The sequence below is a fragment of the Lagopus muta genome, chromosome 6 (genome assembly GCF_023343835.1).
Source record: "Lagopus muta isolate bLagMut1 chromosome 6, bLagMut1 primary, whole genome shotgun sequence".
In the NCBI taxonomy this organism is placed as follows: Eukaryota; Metazoa; Chordata; class Aves; order Galliformes; family Phasianidae; genus Lagopus; species Lagopus muta.
This window is the reverse complement of record NC_064438.1, coordinates 8,374,775-8,395,730: the sequence shown is the minus strand read 5'-3', so window position 1 is coordinate 8,395,730 and position 20,956 is coordinate 8,374,775. Positions and strand designations below refer to the sequence as shown.

At 37.2% G+C, this 20,956-nt stretch overlaps 1 protein-coding gene across 2 annotated transcripts in view; it reads right to left on the bottom strand.

The window, feature by feature from the left end:
• The window catches only part of GALNT18 (polypeptide N-acetylgalactosaminyltransferase 18), a 211,309-nt gene that overhangs the window by 82,982 nt on the left and 107,371 nt on the right, over nt 1-20,956 (bottom strand). For both annotated transcript variants that reach the window (XM_048949945.1, XM_048949944.1), the window contains one exon: nt 10,915-11,081. In XM_048949945.1, coding sequence (XP_048805902.1) covers nt 10,915-11,081 — 167 coding nt within the window. The remainder of the gene's footprint in view (nt 1-10,914; nt 11,082-20,956) is intronic.

Genomic DNA, 20,956 nt, shown 5'->3' with positions numbered 1-20,956 from the left:
AAATAGGATTGTTTTTACAACTAGCCCTGGAAGCTAAAACCAGGCAAAACAACTGGGACAGTGCTGATAAAAAATATATATATACGAGAGAAAAAAAAAAAAAAACCACAAAAACCAGCTTTTTAGATAAAACAATTTCCTCTTTTTTCCACTCATCCATTTTTAAAACTGATTTTCAACTGCTTAAACTGGGAGTGTTCATGTTCTTTAGATTTAATATCATGCCTACATTAATTTCAGCATCATTTTAAGAAAGTGAACTCAAGAAGAGTTGTTTGTGATGGAAACTTGAAAACTGTGATTATTATGCCATTCTCACCTCAGGGACTAAGAACGCGCATTTGCAAAACCAACAGAAAACCCAATTCTGTGATGTGCAGTAAAATGATAATTCCGACTGCCTAAAACTGGATTTAATGATCTGTCTTCTGCCGAACTATTCATTCCCGCACCATGCCTGCAGCTCTGTAGACTATTCCAGGCTGTTGTGCAAACATCTATGAGAGAAACAAAGAGATTCACACTCTACACAATGTATTTTCGAGGATGTAAACTTCCAGTCTCTGACATCAAACTCTTTCCAGAGCTCCTACTGGAGCATACGGCAGTAGAGTTAATTATTCCCATTTCATGTGAATTAAAGAGAAGAGTGATCAGTTCAAGTGTAGTCAACTGCATAAAGTCCTATCACATTTTCGTATCAACAGAGTATCAGATATTGTAGACCACTATGTTACTGTATAACAACTCATAGAATGGAACTAAAAATACAAATTCTCTTTATTTCATCTGACACACATCTATTCCTGTGATCTACGTGATCATGCTACTGGAATGCCATTGAAATCTACATATGATGATACTCTTTACCAAGTACTGAGGTTTCCTGGAACTTTGCTCTCTTCTGCTATTCTTCTCTTCTGGAAGACATAAGTGCTGAAGCAAATGCACAGACTAGACTAAAATTTCAAAATCCACTTATTTCAGATAGCACTAGCACTGTGTAGTTCTAAAAAAGAAAAAAATACAAAACAACAAAACAAAAAACAACATCAAAACCAAAACACCAGCAAGAAAATATTTTCAGTGTTTTTTTCTTGCCTTTAAGCTGTCTCTGGATCTGCAGAAAGGATTTTTTTTCAGTCATAAAATCTCCCTTTTTTTTTTTTATGGAGTCTACTATTTTTCTTGCCTATACTAGAGATAAATCATTCCCCTCTCATACGATGATGTTCCATTTACTTCAGACTACCATCTTCTTCTTTTGTGTCTCTCAATCACTTAAGAAGCTGGCAAATGACAATTCTAAATTCCTAATCTCTCTACTACTTTTTCTGGTGAAAAAGCTCTCCTCAAATTCCTTGTCTAATATTGAACTTGTGCTATAAAGTAGAGTTTCCAAAGATTTGTTTGTAATTGAATGAAAAATTCCAGTGTCCAGCAGTTCTCCAGATTCCCCCATCTGGAAGATAGTGTTCACACTATCTTGACAATTGAAGGTCTCAGCAAGAATCTATTTTAGACACTCCAGAAATAGATATTCTGCATCTTTAGACATTGTACTGCAGGACATGGTTTAATGGGAAATACTGATGATCAATGGATGGCAGGACTGGGTTATCTTGGATCTCTTCCAACCTTGGTGATTCTATGATTCTATCTTCTTTCACTTCTGTCCTTGTATACAATACTCAGCGTAGAGAATCATATTAATGTTATTTCTGCAATATGTTTTGTATATACATCAGGGTTACTCTCAGTACAAAATACTGTTGTGAGAAATTGAGATATTCAAGATGAAGCTGGGCAGGGGTTCCTAGCAACCAGAACTAACATTAGGAATCCTTTTTCATCGCAGGGGAGTTGGACAAGATGATCTTGAAGGGACCCTTCTAACTCAAATGATTCTATGAAAGAAGTCACACAACTTTTGCAACAGCATTTCTTAAGTTTTTCTATTTTTATGTGTAGAAAATTAGTAAATAGAAAACAGTATACTTTGAAAACTATGAGATGAGAGAACACATACATATACAAATTGCTACACTATAGTTTCACTTCTATTTCCAAAACTGATTGTCAAAGGCACAAAAAAGTTTCAAGAGTGCAAATATCACTAAAAAGGAAGCTTGGACAACTTATGTAAGATGCAGGCTACAGGGCAGTGTTTTAAGCTTGCTTATAGAATAATTAATTTTAAAGCTATAAGGGAGACACTGGCATATATCTGGCATGAGGATATAAGTAAATTTTTCTGGACTGATTGAAATGTTATTTAATAAATCTACATCCCCCCATGAATACGTTGCACTTGCTGGTGGTAATAAAAAATAGAAAGCATGTTCATGTACTGGCAAAGGAATTATCAACTTCTTTATTTTCTGGTAAATGAGCTGTCAACTTATTTTTTATTTAAAAAGACTTTTTTGTCTTTCCAGTTTGTGTGTATGACACGTTGACTGAGTATTGAGATTAGAGAATTATCAGGAGGAATAATTGTTTCATAACAAGTAAAACTGATAGATCTGAGGTTAGCCATAGGACTACCTTTAAGCTTCATAAATCATTACCATAACTTGATTAGATATATGGTATTTTTACAGCTTCATAAAGCATTAAAGCTGTTTGAAGCCCAGCTTTAAAAAAAAAAAAATTCAAATTATTTCTACTATATGTAAATCTGTTACTATTTGTTCAGCTTGAACAGACTGGCTCAGAACATCAGACATGATTAGACAGGCACTGGACCAAAAGACTGCGTCATTTAGCAGCAAAAGAACAATGAAGTAGCTGACAGTAAGTTATCTGGAAAGAACCGATAGCAGTTTGCAGTTACATCAAGATTTTCTGACAAATGGAAGCAGCAGTACAAAAATGCAAATCCTACTGCACATAGGGAGACATCTAGACACCGTATAAGAAAAAAAAAAAGTCCAAAGAAAATAATCTGTGATCAAGTCAGTCATCATTTTGACATTAACAGATATTGGCATTTCCCCCTCACGTTCTACAGGGCTATTTGTTGCTACACTGGATCTATCCACATGTCTGCAATTTAAATTCAATGAGACCTGTTTGGTAATATTAACTATGGAAACTGTCAAAGCATTCATAAAGGCTACAAAATCTGTTAAAGATGAAAGAATTCTTGAGAAAGGAAAAGATGAGAGAAAAATAAAAACATTTTCAATCGCGCAATTCTGAGATCTCTAATAATTCATTTTAGTGCTAAAAATCACAGTCACTGTACTGAGAAAAGGAACAAGGCAGCATTTACTCTAGTGTTCTCACAGTCAGAATGCCATCACTGCACAGAACATCACCTGCTATGTACATGGGTTGATTTCCTCAGTGCTATTAGCAGAGCTTAAATACTAGCTTGTTCTTGTTAAATTTGACTTCAGTCTCAAACGCTGTGCACCATGTGTGGTTTCTGAATCACAACCGGCATAGGTGATATTTCTTTTGAATTGGCTCAATTTGTTCTTCCAAAAGATTTTGGGGTGCCATTATGCACCTATTTATCATTACACAGAAACTTCATCAGCTGACAGCATGTGTGACTGCTCACACTAAGGATTGTGTCTTGAAAGGATGGCAGAACAGACCCAGGGTCTGGGGAACAAGGAAACAGTCACTGTGCATTGTTTACTCTGACCTATATAAGCACACAGCATACGTGGAAAAGATATGTAACATAAACTGGTAAACGGAGATTCAAGCTAAAACAAAATCACAGTTAAAGAAAGGCCAGCAGAGCTTTGTTTCATTTGCAATGAAAAAAAAAAATAAAGATATAAGAAAGTTGTTAACTTTGCAGCTGAATTCACCCACAGATTTTCTTCTCTAACTCAATATGCCAGTATTTCTGTCGTATATTAGTTTAGATACTGCACTTAACTACATGCCATTAGGATTAAATAGGGTATACAGATACTGCTGAGATGACACATAAATTACTTCCTCCCACACTGAAATCAGATACATTGTTATTCCAATGTTAAAACTACCTTTCACAGCAATGGGCTTGTCTTATTAGGAAAAAAAAAAAAAAAAAATTATTATCCATAAGAACATCTGGAGTTGCATAAAATAACTTTATTTTTCTATTCTGCTGCCTACACTAAACTGCAAGGATGGAAAATGCTGCTTTTAGAATGCAAGGATGGAAAATGCAGGATGCTCTGTGATCTTGGACTTCCTATACCTGAACATGACATACAGAAAAAGGTATTTATTGTACTGCAAGACTGCAAATGTATTAGGATTGAATGAGTTAAATTGCCTTGGGGATGGAATAAAAGATAAGATGACCACATATTAACTTCCAACAATTGCTGTCTTGGGAAAATTCAGCTCGTTGTATTATTTGAATCAAAACCTCGGATGACAGGAGACTGCAATAGAAGCTTTGTTGCCCACTGCTGACTTCTGATGTGGACAGAGGTTACACTATCAGTTTGCAAACACATTTAGAGTTTGCTTTTCCAATCACATAAGCAGACAGAACTATATTGCAAATTATTAGAATAGCTGTTCTTTTGAAATGCTTCTTCCAATAGACGTGAGAGTTCCCTGGGATGCACAAGAAGAAGCACACTTAGTTGCAGTAGTTATGCAGGTCCACGTCACCCTCAGAGCAATGGAGCTTTCCAGATCTTCCAGAAAATGACTGTTAAGGACCCTCCACATTAGCAACAAAGAATGCAATAGTTGCCATTACGAAACAAAGAAAATTGCATTCTGGTTACCAAATATCTTTCACATAATTATAATTACAGTGCTAGAAATTGGTTTTACCTCCAGCAAGGGATGCCATCATCCTCTTCCTAAGTGTGACTGAGTGAAAATCAACATTTGAGTCCAATACAGCACAGAGTTCAGAGATAAGAGATTTAGAAACGCTGATCCAAAAGGATACTACATAATCATTTTTAAATGAGAGCCTCATAAAATGGAAAAACACCACCAAAATGGAGTTGGAGAAAAAAAAATTAGGAAAATGAGAGCATGGTAAAGCATACTATGGAGGAAGGAGCAGAATGCTGCTAGAAGAGTGAAAGTAGGGGTGGATGCATTGATGAATCAGAAGTTTAATTTCTGAGGCTAACAAGCATAGGGGAGCTGAATGATAAGAAAAATAGAGAAGTAAAGTGTACTTTGTGAAGAAGAGGGGCAAAATATTGGGGTGGAGAAGACAGGAAGTAAATAAGAAGGGAAGACACACTGGAATTTGAGAACACTGAAGAACACAAGCTCATATAAGGAATGATGAGATGTATGGAATGGATGTGAGGAAGTAAACATCTGAAAGGAGAAGTCTGCCAGGATGGAATGAAAAAAGCTGAACTGAGACCAAAGCTATATATTGCCACTGGATGAGAAACAGAAAAAAGAAACATGGGAAGAGAAAAAGACATGAAGAGTGACAAGTTAAAGCAAAAGAGTAGCAAGAATAGTTGAGAAGATAGCCTTCTTCATTGGCAGTATACTTCTCTTTTCTGCTCTGTTGCTTACTTCCTTCTGATATCACCTCTCCATCACCTCTGTCCTTTGAAGAAGCAATTGAATACAGTATCACAATGACCAACAAGAAAAAGGAGTAAACACTCTGAAGCCACTCCAGAACATAATCTCCAGGATTTGCTATCTTTATAATAATCTGAAAATCCACTGACATTAGAGGTTCCTAATTTTTGCCAGGAGTTTTGAGCTGCATTATTAGACATCACTGGGGCATGAACAAATGTACAGAGATTTCACCACCTCACATCTCAAAATCAGAACAAGATCACTCATTCTGCTAACTTCTGCTGGCTGCAGAAATAGACAACCAGAGGACTATGTTTTGCTTGCAGTTTTCTTCCTGCATCTACAGCAGATGGCACACAAACCAGACACATCTCATCCCAGTCCTAGTATCAGCAAAGGACACATAGCAGTAAACACGCACTCAAAGAATTGTCAAAATTGATTTATTCAAGTCTTAGTGCTAAAGGTTATTACTATTAAAACACAAAGCAAAATCTAATCCCAAATCTTAAAATGGGCCCAACTTCCTGGTCCTCCTAGTATCTGATTCCTTCCTAGCATTAAACAGCCATCCTTCATGAAAACATGACTGAAAATTTGCTTATAACGAAGATTTTAGAATTAAGTCCTCTAACTTGTAAGGCAAACGAATCATTACAACTACATCAAAGTCTACACAATGCATAATCCACAGCCTCAAAACGAATGCATGTCTGAATAAAGTTTGGCTTTATCCTTGTTTTTAAGTCACTTATTAGCCCTTTAATTTTCTTAGCATTGAGATAAGAGAAGAACAAGAAGCCAGACAGAAGAACTGAACTGAAACACCAGGAGACTGCTATTAACATAACTTTAAAATTATTTTTAAAATGAACACTCCTATCTAGCTGTTAGACCTGCAAGTAAGCCGTCTTCAGAGAAGGCCGTAGTAGGGAACCTAGCAAACATTTCAACAGTACTTCTGAGATTTATTTATCACTGCTTTTGTAAAGAAAATAAACCAGGCAACCTCATATTCTCAAATATCTATTTAATGTTAACAAAGAAGAAACATGTTTCTAATGAAAATCTTGATCCTGGATGCTTTTTGAAAAGCTTTTTGTTCAGTGTTTTGAGGACAATGATGCAAAGCTCTCAAAAGTGATACAGTAGCATGTGACCACTTTCTACCTCTTTCCACTCATTACCTTCAGCACTATAAATCAAAAAATCTTCTGACACTCAGCAATTTCAATGCAATTCAATACCTGTATTTAAGGAAGATTCGGGACAAAGAACAATAATGGTTAAACTGAACATATTTGAATATTTCATTCATTAGAAATGTTTCAGAGAAAAAGGAAGAAACTTTATGAAAGTCGAGATTCTACTACAACATTTATTAACTTTAATATGGAAAAAAAATGTTGGAGAGAATGATAATTATTGCTATAACATTAAATTTTATCATACATATTCTGGACACATTAATGCTTACTGCCTCCCCACAAAGCTGAAGACATCATAACTCACTACATAACTTCTAGATAGATTTCAAATCAGCTTAAAATATCTTCAGGATCTGCTTGATAATGCAGAAGGGCTCAATGTCAGAAAAAAAAACTCAATAGCCGGGGCAGAACTCCACTGGCACAGGTCAGCACCTCGTCCTCACAGGACAGGACAAGTCAGAGGGTGAATAAAATGCTATTTCAGTCACCTGCAGCTCAGACAAGGCTTTTTCTAAGTACATTTCTGAGGTCTAATTAACCATTGGCAGGTTTGGGATCACATCCCTGGTTCACATCCCTGAAGTGCATGAAGAACTAGGGCTTATATCGTTTGAGATAAATGTACAGGCTTTGGCCCCATACTTGAATATATGGCTTCTGAAATCAGCCTTCCAGAATTTTAACAAGCAATCAGTTCTTTCGCTGTTCTTTTCTGAAACACTCAAGATTTATTGAAATTGGGAAACAATTCAGGTGCTTGTTATTAAATTTAAAATTTGGACTGAAAAGGGGAATTTAAGCTGCTTTACCAGCATATAATGCCCTCTCAAAAGCAAGAAATCCTAGTGCCCTCTTCTAATGTCAACCACAGTACTTGTTTTTGTTTTAAACCTTTCTGCTATGCGAATCCAACCAAATAGTGCAAGAGGCTCAAAATAAAACGTGATCATTTGCACTCTGCCTGATCTTTGTTCTCACTTTCTTCTTTCTAGTCACTTCCCATACTGTGATATTTCTTGTCTGTGAGATCCATGGCCACAGCTTCACTGAAAAAAAAATCTTACATTAAGGTATAAAAGTTGCCACCCTTGGCAAAAGCATCAGAGCAAACACAGTGCTTATAATGAGGCTTCCCACAGATCTCTGAGAATTCTGGAGCCAGATGCAGGCACAAAGCAAGCTTCGCCTGGTCAGGCCACTTCACAGAGAAACTGAGTAACAGACTTATCTTTCAAGCACTAACAGCCACAAGCTGAAGAGCTATATATATGAACAAATTCTTAAAATTACATTAAACAAAGAATTAGTTTCAGAGATGCTAAAAAGGAGGAAAAAAAGCAGAAAAAAAGAATATTGTAAAAGTGAATAGTAAAATAAATACCTCAACGTTTAAATTAATAACAGAAAAGACCCTACTCATATTTATAATCACTCCTCCTACCAAACATCTATCTCAAAATGCTATTACCAAGCCTTCAGCATAAATTCTAGGATAAAGAGAATCGAGGTAGGAATCTATTCAGTAGGAATTTTACCACTGTGGGGAATATACAGCAGAGGAAGGTTTAGAGAAGTGTCTTAATTTCAGCTGGGATGGAACTGTTTTCTTCAGAGATGCTATGTTTTGATTCTAGGAGAAAAACGGAGTTGAAAACACACTGATGTTTATACATGCTACTAAGCAGTGTTGTACAGAGCTGACGCCATTTTCAGCTAAGGGCCCAAGGAGATGGAAGGGAACAGAATCAGGACAGCTGACTTAAACTGTCCAAAGGGATATTCCATACCATATGACATCAAGCAGAAGGAGTTTTGCAGGAGGCGGGAGTTCTCTACTGCTGCTTGAAGGGCTAGCTGGGTTTTGGTCAGGGGATGGTGAGCAATTGTTTCTGCTCCACTTGTTATAGACATTCATAGTAATTCATATAGACATTCTCAGACCACAGTTTTATCTCACCCCATGAGTTCTACTTTGTTTTTTGGTTTTTTTTTTTTTCCCCAGTTCTCACCCTCTCCCCACTAAAAGAGAGGATTGAAAGAAGGACCATGTGATGTTGAGCCACCTGCCAAGGTAAACCACAGCAAGGATTAGTAGCAAATCCTGAAATATTCTTCTAGGCAACTAAGTACCATTCTGCACAGTGTGATTTTTTTTTCAAGAATGACATACACAACCAAGACAAGGCAGCCAAACCAACAATTATTTTCCTCTCAATTACTGTCTTTCTGTTAGGGGTCAGGAATGTAAGGAAATGAGGTGCTGGAGGAGAAGAAAGGTAGTCCTGAATAAAAAGCACAGTCAATCATAAAAATACCATATCGCATAGTATGAATGCTAGTACAAACACAAGATGTGGCTGAACAGGTCTTCCTGAAAGTTTAAGTGGTCCCTGGGGTTTCTTATTTATTTCAGGTAATAAATAGTATAGAAAATAATTTTAGAAGTTTTTAGAGCAGAGTGCAAGAATCATATTTGTTAGGCCACTAAAATGTCTGATGTTTCTGACATGGCTCTGCAAAGTGCCTGTTGGAATAAATGTCCATCAATTCTAGAAAAAGAAATTCAAACTCTAGAAACCTCTTTTTTCAGCCAAATAATTTTTCTTCATCCGTGATCATCTTATGAGCAGTTTGTCTGTAAGAGGCCTCAGGCACTGCAGCGCCAATACTCAAATTCACCGAGATCCCAGCATTATAATAGCTGGAGCTCTTCGAAAGATTGCAGGAAGGTTTTACAAACACATTCCAGAGCCCAAGACCATGGGCTACGTATTGATATTGTATTGCTAAAATTCTTCCCAAGTGGAAAATCAAGGGCAGCAGTAGCACATCAGCAAAACCATATGTGAAATGCATTGTTGAAACAAAACAAAAATCTGCTCTCAGCTCAAAAATTTCTCAATTATGCATATGTGCATGCACACATGGCAGTTTTGTAAGTGTGGTTTTGTTTTACTTTGCTCAAAGTTTCCTGCTTGAAGCAATTTTTCTTTTAATTTTTTATCGCATTGCTACACCATAAATTGTGCCATAAACAAAGAATAACAACTTATAAATCCTGCATGACAATTTACCTTCACTGTTTCATGAGCAGGTGTTTCCACAACAGCTTGGGCAGCCTTCAGTAAACCTAAACATAGCAATACTCACAGGGACTAGAATTACATTTGATAAAACCCAAATCAAATTGTTGGGTTTTGTGCATGCTTAAAGAGTCAGAGTTTTGTATTTTCCTTTGCTGATAGCCACCAGAAAAAGAAATGATGATAAGTATAGCCTGGGAAGGAGAACTTATTTAATTGCTTACAATTAAGTTTCTCTGCTATACAAATCCAACATAGATGTATGACCAGCAACAAGTCACAGGATCTAGCTTCAGGAATGACATAACAGCTGTAAGGGTGGTAAGGATAGGGGAACCCTTTGTTCAGTGCTGTATTTCGACCGGATAAACTCAGATTCTCAGATCAGAATTACACCCCCCCCACACCCCCCCCCAGCAAAGTCAAATCATAAAAGTCAATCTAACTATGTTTATTAACATTTCATTGGTAAAGTTACCTGAAAATAGGACTTGTAAATAATGCCCTGCATGGGCCCATAAAAAAAAAAAAAAAACAACTAGGCAAGCCTGGGCAATCAGAAGTAAGCAGTCGTCTTTCAGAACATGGACAACAAAATCTTAATATGGTAGAAAAGCAACAAGATAAATGTTGCCAATGAAAACCTATGAACAGACAAAACATAGGAGAGAATAAGAGAAAGAGAAAAGGTATTAGCAGTCTAAAGGAGATGTCTAAGAAACACAAGAACATGAAACCATGCAACTGAAACAGGAAGAGAAGAGAAAGCATAGAATCTTCAAAGCATACTAAAGTACCAAGAACCATAAAGCATCTTAGGTCTTTGATCTGTCATTATACTCAAAATTCTGCTTGCAAAACACCTTAAACATAAAGAAACAGTATTCTATATCTGTACATTCTCTTTTTAAACATAGCCAGTTGTGTATATTTGAAGACAAAGCCCAGTTGCGATATGAGGAAAGGAGAAAACACGCTGAAAAGCTCTGAAATGTTAGTGGCATGAATAGGAACCAGACTTCAAGGATTCTTTTTCATGATCCAACTTCTATGAAAGCAAACAACAAAGGACAACCAAAATCTCTTACCATTATTACTGTTATCATCAACTAAAATAATCTCTTTGAGCAGGTGAGCTGGAGTCCGGTCAATAGCGGAATGAATAGAGCGCAGAATCACTGAGAGAGCTTCATTAACAAATATGAATACAATGCTGACCTCAGGAAGTCTGTCAGGAAACGTAAGGTTTCTGCACCTGAAGAAAAATGTAAAAACAAAACAAAACAAAAAAATAAAAAACAATAGTGATGTAAACTTTGGAAGTCACAATATTAACATGAATTGCTTCAGAGAAATCTACCCCCTGGTCAAGCAAACGTCTTTTGTAGACAGTGATCACAAGATCCCTGTGCCTGCTCAGAGCACTGATAGGCAAGAAGGAGATTAATTAGTCCCCCCCCAAAAAGTCACCTTTGAAAACAATTTCCTGAAACTATCTGCAAAGCCAAGGCATAGAATGAGCTCTCTTTTCCACTCAAGGTCCAAAACACTGAAAAATTAGCTTGCATACCAAAGGCAAACTCTTGTTTATATGCAGTTCCCAGCTGCAGCTGTTCACATTGCCTTTCTGAACAGAACAGACAAGAATAAATAGTTTGCCCTTTAATTTGAAAAGCATATTCTTGATAGCCAAGTTAATTACTTTTGCTGTTATATCTACCAGTCAAGAAATGGAACTTCTTCAGCTCAAGAAAAACACAGTAAAAGACCCAGCTCCAAACAACACCTTTGATAAAAAAGCTCAGACAGACTGTATAGACAGAAAAAAAAAAAAAAAAAGTACAAGGATAGAAAACTTATCTGTAAGCTCTGCCAGAAAGTTTCAGCGGAAGGATGACTGCTCTCTTACCCTTTTCCTGCATTTCTATTTACTTGTTCTTTCAATAAATACGTACTTTGGCCAAATAATTTTAAAGTCACACTTGAATATGACTCCTTACCTCAATTTCATGTTCAGTTAGAAGACAGAGTCACTTTTTTCATTTATTTGTTTTTTAAATATCTGTAGAGTTAATGAATAGAGACAAATAGCATGTGGGCGTTCTTCATCACTCTCCAGACTAACAAAAACAAAGTTCATTCAAGATAATTGATTTATAGGTATGTTTTTAAAGCTTTTAGAAAGAGTTAGTGCCCAGGACATATGACATGCAATACTATGGATGTACACACAATATTCAAACTTCTGCTGGCCAATCAATTTTCGCTATTCTAATTTGAATTTGATGGAAATCCCAGTAAAGAAGTCCTTACATGTCTTAGGTACTTTTCTCTTTGTCTCTGTATGAAAGAATTGCTTCTTGTGCTGGTACCAGGCACCACCAAGATCTCCCCAAGCCTTCTCTAGACTAAATAGTATCATCTTAATATGTACACATGAAGTTTCACCTTTTGACATATGAGGTTCCAAATCTTCTCAAGAACAGATGGTTTTCCACATCTGTCTCCTCTACCCTAAAGTGAGTATTTCAACCTCTCAAATAATTCATTAGAAGAAGGTCAGCTTCTAACGCAAACAAACTCTTAAAGCAGTGCTTAAAAACCTGCCTAGATGACTGAGCAGGAAAAACAGGCACAAATCAACTCAGGTTCAGCACCATCATAACTAAGAAGAATCTTTGGCAACTGTGAATTTTATGTGCCACAACAGGTAAACAAGATTTTTCACAGAGAGAGTGGTGACACACTGGAACAAGTTGCCCAAGGAGGTTGTGGATGCCCCATCCCTGGAGGCATTCAAGGCCAGGCTGGATGTGGCTCTGGGCAGCCTGGTCTGGTGGTTGGCGACCCTGCACACAGCAGGGGGGTTGAAACTAGATGATCATTGTGATCCTTTTCAATCCAGGCCATTCTATGATTCCATGATTTCCAAAGTGTATATTTCAGGTTCATAGTTGCACAAAGGTCCCTGTAATTACAATCCCATCACAATTTTTAGATCTAAGTATCTCCTGGAAATTATGAGATTTTAAGTCCTATTACAGATCTAAATCACCAAAGAGCAGATCTGCTCATGCATTGGTATGTGCATGCCATTCTGCATGAACAGAAGAAATTGCACTGTAACCTGGATAATGTTACTTTGCACGTGTCATCTCTTACACATAAGTCAGATGCACAAATCTGCATGGACATAATGAGACAAAATAATGACTAGCAAAATTGTAGTCTCCTTTACATGTTCATAAAACTTGCAGATTTCTCCCTGGCGTAACAACTGAAATTTCATCCAAATTTTGAAAATTAGGATTCAAAAGGAAAGCAGTATGAACTACTCAAATGTCTTAAGCGTCCAGAAATAATTTTCAGTATTGGTCTATAGGGACTCTACAAAACCTGCCATTTCAGTGCTTTTAATGCAGCAAAAAATGCATAGGTACATAAAGGCACAGCAAACAAAGCTATAGTCAATCTTTTATCTATATAGCACAGGCAGTATTGATGTACAAAGAAAATAAAAAGGAAACTCTAGCGAACATGTTAAAATGTCACCTAATAGGCAAAGAGCAATAGTGATTTTGGAAAATATTTTAAATTACAATTAAAGTAGACTGAGAAAAATTCAAAGGATTTACTTCCTCAAAAACTGAATTTTGTCCTCTGTCAATAAAGCCAAGCCTGAAATATGTCAAATATAATCTTGCAAGAAAGTACAGTGACAAATTATATTTAAAAAACAAACCCTTGTTACAGAATCGACCCCCAAAAAGCACTTGCCCTACCATAGATTAATGCATAAGCTGGAATGTAACAAAACTTCTTCAATCTATTTAAAAGAAATTACTTGTACTACTTTTCCTACCAGCATTCATTTACATTTTTTCATATTAAATCTTAGTGGACACAACTTTCCATTGTTTGGCACCTTATACAAGACAAGAGCAGATACAAAAGTCACTTGACTCCTATTTTGCCTCAGTATACACCAAAAGATATCTGCCTATGATAAATGAGAACAGAGTTAGGCTCCCATCACATCCAATTTTTTAAAAATGCTTTACAAATGAATTCTTTTTCAATGATGGTACACTCCTAAATTGAATTCATGGTGGTTTTTTTGCTTTGTTTTGTTCTTATTGTTTTCTTTCTTTTCCCCCCTCCCCCCCCCCCCATCAGGCACATCTATCATCTTTACTTCCAGTGTGTAAAGTTCTCAGAAAATTGCATTTTCCATTGTTACTTTCATGACAGTAAAAATTATCTTTTTTTCTTCTTGATATTATTTAAACAAATTGGAAATTGGAATTAAACATACTCAACTTAGTTTCTGCACAGAATGCAGAGAATTTGTGCAGTTTCACAAGAGCATCCATCTCTGTGGTGAGTTTCATGAGTAATAAAATTTCTTACTTTGGGAATGAAAAAGAAATAGCTACAGGGAAGGGGCAGGTGTGTACGTGTATAAAACATATTCTGAATGGAGAAAAAGGGAGGAAATTATGTGGCTCAAATTCTGGCATCCATTAAGCCCTAAGAGGTGCACAGTTGCATGGCAACCAGCAATGTACACGTTTTACAGTTCTGCCTCTGACTCATTCTGAGGCCTTGGACAAACCCCCAACTTGCCCAGGTCTCAGTCACTCCCTTTTGCAAAGTAAGGCTCACAAAGTACTAAACATACTTCAGGATGAGGATTAAGTGTATTTAAAATATAAATTCTAAATATGATTTCAAATTACAATAAAGAGTATCATCGCACTGTAGCTAAATTTACCTCTCACAACTAACCCTGCTAAATTACACTGGGCTAATAACACTAAAGTAACAGTTGTCATGGTTACCAGAAATTTAGAGAAACTCCTGGTGTTCTATTTCAAGCATAACTCTGGCAGCTGGAGGACAGCATACATTATGAATCTTCTTTCAAATATTTGTCCATGAGAAAATTATATTCATCTTGAATACATGCATTGTGATATAGCAGTTCAGCTAATCACATTAAAATAATTTTAGCATAACTATGGAATAAGAACAATAAACAAGAATGATTCCTGTGTTAATAAATAAAAATAATAAAAATAATAATAAAAATAAGTAACAATAATAATAATAATAAAAGTTATCTATTAGACCTTCTACAAATACAAACGTTACGAAAAAAGTACTTTCTGCAATTTTTTAGAACCTTTTACTTAAGTGTCACATGAGTATCACAGTCACCAACAGAACATACTTTCAGTCTAAATCATTAAATTGTGTCATAACTTCTCTTTTTTTTTTTTTTTTTTTTTTTTTTTTTTTAAATACAGGATACAATGAAGCATATTACTAAAAAATTGAGGTTAAGGTCTCACTTTAAGAACTTGAGGTTGACACACCTGAAGGCTGTGCGGCCATTCAGTGAGACCTGGACAGGCTAGAGAACTAGGTGGTAAGAACCCAGATGAGATTCAACAAAAGCAAGTGTAGAGTCCTGCATCTAGGAAGGAATAATTGCATGTACCGGTACAGTTTGGGGAATGGCCTGCTGGAGGGGAGCTCTGCGGAAAGGGACCTGGGTGTCCCAGAGGATGACAGGTTGGCCATGAGCCAGCAGTGTGCCCTTGTGGCCAAGAGGGCCAATGGCTTACTGGGGTGCACTAAGAAGAGCATGGCCAGCAGATCGAGGGAGGTGATCCTCCCCCTTTACTCTGCCCTGATAAGGCCTCATACTGTTCTCCAGTGTCCAGTTCTGGGCTCCCCAGTACAAAAATGACAGGGATCTCTTGGAAAGAGTCCAGTGGAGGGCCACAAAGATGGTGAAGGGCCTGGAGCATCTCCCCTATGAAGAAAGGCTGAGTGAACTGGGTCTGTTTAGCCTTGAGAAAAGAAGACTGAGAGGGGACCTGATCCAGGCCTATAAATATCTAAGGTGTGGGGGGCAGAGTGGCGAGGCCAGACTCTTTTCTGCAGTGTGTGGAGACAGGACAAGGGGAAACAGCCAGACACTGCAACATAGGAAGTTCTGCACAAATGCGCACAAGAACTTCTTTAGGTGAGGGTGACGGAGCGCTGGAACAGGCTGCACAGGGAGGTGGTGGAGTCTCCTTCTCTGGAGATGTTCAAGACTCATTTGGACACCTACTTGTGTGACCTGGTACAGGGAACTTGCTTTGGCAGGGGGTTGGACTCGATCTCTGGAGGTTCCTTCCAACCCCTACGATTCTGTGAACCTATTTGGCAGGATGCATTAGTTTTGTTTTTTTTTAAACTTAAAACCATTACCTTTCACTGAATAAAGCATTTAGAACAGCGAGCTGGGATCCTATGATCTCAAGAAAACCCAGTTTTTATGAACATAAGGAGAACTCTGTACACCTGTTTGGCCAAAAATTGTTAGCCTCTTATAGTACTATGACTGGGGTTATCCTGTGTAAATGTAAATGTATATCAAGCGAAGAAAAGTCATGTTATAACGAGAGCTAAAGTGAGCATGAATTACAACACCACATTTTCTTCCAGTTAAAGGAGAAAATGGAAGTGCAGAAACAAGTGTACAGCATTATTAACTTGGGTTATTATAACAACTTGGAGACTGCAGCCGATTTGCTAGTGATATTAAACACTTCTAGAAGAGCCATTTGGGCAGATGCACCAAAACACAAAGCAGAATTACGGAGGGTGGCCACTGCTATGACTCAGTTCGAAGAAAAGAACAACCAATGGTAGAAATGAATTAAAGAGTAGAGAATGAACCAGATATTTTACAACAGTGCTGAATAACTTGGTAATTTTAGGACTTCTATCCAAAATAATCTAATGAGAAAAGGACCAGACTTTTGTGCTCTTCATAAAGGAATCCTCTGAAATATCAAGCACCGCATGCAGCGTTTAGATTGCCTATTACAATTAGAAACAACAGAACTCTGTGAAACAAACATGGAGTCATACACATTGCTAACAAAGTCCAGTCAAATAGAATTATTTCATGGATACATGATCATTTAAGCTCAATTGAAGCTAACAAATTCCTAACTTGAACCTTACAATTAGGGATCATATGTTTTTCTTACATCAGTTTTAATAAAGGAAAACCTGCAGGTTTATACAGATGCTGTTTTATATACTACATACAGGTCTGCATGTATCACCACAATACTGGCAGCAGCACAGACATTTGGACAGATGTACACATATAAACAGCGTTTGTTCTAAAAACACATCACTCTCCTCAGTGAGCAAAGGCTTCAATTTTCTCACTTCTATGAATATCCTGCATATTCCATTCCGACCCCAACTATGCTTCTCTTCAAGGCCTCTACCATTTTCCCTTGCTGAACTGAGACTCAAAGCAATACAACCTGGCATTGGTGAACCATTTGAAATAAGAAGCACTTACAAAATGATCCAAGCCTTTCTCTGCAAAGAAACAGGGCACCTTCTCTGCTTTTTCTAGTTGCCAAACAGCACTGACTCAGCTGGGAAAAGGGCACATTTGCAGCAAGCCAAATGTTGTACCACAGATTTAGCCATCTCCAAGGAGGAAAAACAATCTCACCCTTAAATTCCCCCCTTCCAGTCTTCACTTCTTCATACAAACACCATTTTTTACAAAGGGAAAAGATCTTTGGTTGACTGTAGATAATAGTCATTGAAAAAGTTCCTTTAGCCACTCCATTCATAACAAATGTGCTCTGCAGGAGCAGAATTCTGCAACAGAATTCCTCTACTGGGGTTCCCTAATACATCTTTATTTTTCCCCACTACTCCTCACTCCCTCAACATATAAGGAAAAAACAATGTTATTGCTCTTTCACATCTCAGCTTCAAGGAACTGGATCAGGCAACAAGAAATTTACAAGCCAACAAAGTAGAATCCTAAACTGCATCCACTGAAAGGAAGACTAGGTACACAGGTTTGGGATCCCTAAATAACCTACGTCTTATTAACACCTTTCTGTTTGATTTTGTTCAACATTTCACTCACGACAAGCTTTGTGGGTGCTGTCTGCCCTACTTAAGGTAATTGAGCACAACAGAACTATAATGAATATAGAGTATTACCCCGTTCCCCTGCTCAGTAAGAACAATACTGCTTTCCTCAATGCTTCCAAACTCATTAGAGTCAGCACTTATTTGTTACCCAGACACATTATGGGCTAACAGATGGCTATATGGGTGGTAAACAGCAGTGCCCAGCTGCAGTACAAGGAAATACATGGATGCCTTGTGAGAGACAGCATCAGCAATTCTCCCCACTGTTTTTAAGTTATGCTGATATGAGCACTGTAGACAGAATGAAGGCTACAGCTGAGTCATGTAAGTATGATGTTAAAAGGGGCTACAGTATTTCTCAGTACCAAGAGACTTTGCAGGAACACAAATTTTGACGAGAGATCTGTGACTGCTAGTTATTATTTATCAGTAAAGTCCACTATATTTTTCCTTAAAACTCTTTGATGACTGCACCTTTCTTGAACCTATTTCTATTTTGGCTTACATGTTGTATTTGGTTCTTCAATTCAATGGTACAGTGTGTGAAGGAGGACTTTGATGTCTTTGATGTAGGATTTTAATACTAGACCAGGCTGCCAGGTTGGATGGGGCCCTGGGCAACCTGGTCTGGTATTAAATGGGGAAGTTGGTGGTCCTGCCTGTGGCGGAGGGGGTTGAAGATTTATGATCCTCGAGGTCCTTTCCTACCTGGGCCATTGTGTGATGTCTTAAATCACACAATTTCTTAGTAATTAAAATTAAAATTAATAGTAATTTCTTGATATTTTTTATTCTCAATATCCAGAAGTACACACTTCTAGGCTGCCTTCTAAAATGAACATTAACACTAAGGAGAAAGCTGAATAAAGTTATGGTGCTCACTTCTTAAAAAATAACAACCTAGAAAATAAGATATATAGGTCCAGTTTCCCTAATCTGGGTAAATAAGAAGCTGAAACAGCATGGGCATCATGTCATCCAGATATCTCATGAGTACAGCATAGATATGCAGTCTCACATAGCTGGTACCACAGACTCAGCAATCTGCACAGACTCTTGATGTTTACTTTGTTCTATTACTCTCTCCTCCTTTCCCAACCCAAACATTCCTTTAGTGAAGCTCATTTCATTTCTCTACTACTGCTTGTCTTTTCCTCAATATTCAATCCTTAATCATATTATTGAGTATAAACACCCAAGACTCAAAACTCACACGGCTGAGAAAAGTCACCAAGGTAGCTGCCTCCTCAGTTTCACCTGCTGTTTGTGTAGCCTACACTGTTGTTGGCTACTCAGTAAGTTGTTGCCACTATTGCATTTGCCCTTCCAGCTGATCTTTGGAAATAAACACAAGTAGCCTGGGACAGAGGAAAAATACATCATTGAAGGCTGAGACAGTGAACCTGAAAGTCACTCACATGAAATACCGACCTCATGCTGCTCTTTTCTCAAAGTTATGTACAAGCATAAAGCTGCAGGCAGCAAAGAGGAGACTATGTGGGCTGCTCTGCTTGGATTCACAGCATGTAAGAAGCTAAGCATTTTGATATCTTTGGGTTTGTTTTCTCAGAAATATAACCTTTTCTACCTCAACCCTAATTAACAAAGGTGCAGTTGAGTTGAGAAATTTGGGGACTAAAGGAACACTTGCTTGTTCTTAGCCTGCCAACTTAGTGTCACACTCTCGGCAGATCACTTTATTCTTCCAGTCTCAACAGAGGACAATTAGATGAGAATTACACTAGACTCCAGTTATATTTCTGTTGTCTTACCAACAGCCGATATTTCACATGATATGATATTAATACAGATGATAGAGCACAACTGAGCCTGGATGTATCTGTAAGAACACCACTTCCTTCAGCTAACTTCCCACAAGCCTTTGCTAGGATTCTTATGTCACGCTGCCTAAAGCAGCACTAAGCATTGTTAAATCCACACTGATGATGAGAGTTCTAGAAAGACTTCTCTAAGAGCAACTGTAGCAATGTGTTTTAGTGCTTTTCAGTCAGGAATTTGATTAACTCCATCTCCACGCTACTTGCTCCGTGCTCTCTTCAGACTCCAGAAGTGACAAATGTAACTGGCTTTAAAAATAGGTGCTAGCAATCCTAGCAGCAGATAGTTGGGGTGAAGAATATACTCTTATGAGGTAAGAGTTTTCCTGAAATAGTCACATACATGCTCTCGCACAAAAGAGAATTTCTATATCAGAACTGGGAATTCTTTTTTTCAGAAGCCTGACTTTCAAAATACCCTGTAACACAGCATTCCACAGAGTGCTTGCTATATATGCAACAAACAGTGGACATGCTACCTGACAATGCATTTCATTTCCTCTCAGTACTAGAATTTGCTACCTTTCAGCGTCAGATTACCCACTCGTTTCTGAACCACAATAAAGGGTAAGGGGAAAAATCTTCCTAAGCTATCATTACCAATCTGACATTTTGTATGTGTCTATAAACATACTGCAATGTCTCGCATGTTTTTGGCAGATAGCTAAATAAGAATTAAAATTTTCACCTAAGTGAGGATCATGATTCCTTTTAAACTGGAATTTCTTTTAAAATACCAATCAAAATTTATTTATTTCAGATAAAGCAACTTTCCACTTTTTCTGTCTTGTTTTATACCCACAATTACAAAAAATATAGACTGGAATCATTCAGAAGAGTCAGTTCTAAAGAGATATAAGAACAGACACACTTTTATCATTGGTATCTTGTTAGTTACAGATTTATTTTCCCTCCAAACTAGCTTACAATTAAAAAAAATAAAAAGAGACTGCCCTTACAGACAATAAGAAATTTCCTGAATAAAAAAATATAAATATTATTGCATGGACTTTCATTTCCTAAAAATTGTTATTTCAGCAAATATCTACACATATATTTTTTAAATGTGATATACCATCATATATAGTATAGATGTATTTAAAATTGCTGAACTGTTGCCTCGAATGGTGTTCCTATCTTTCTTGTCATTAACATCACTTGATTTATGGTAAAATATACTGCTTATTTAAACATTTGCTTAGAAGAAGTTAACGAGATCACATTTGACTTGCATTTGGGATTGACAACTTGCTAAAAAGCATGTCTTGATTACTGGTTCAATTCATTAACTGTCCACCCCATTTATTAAGGTTTGATT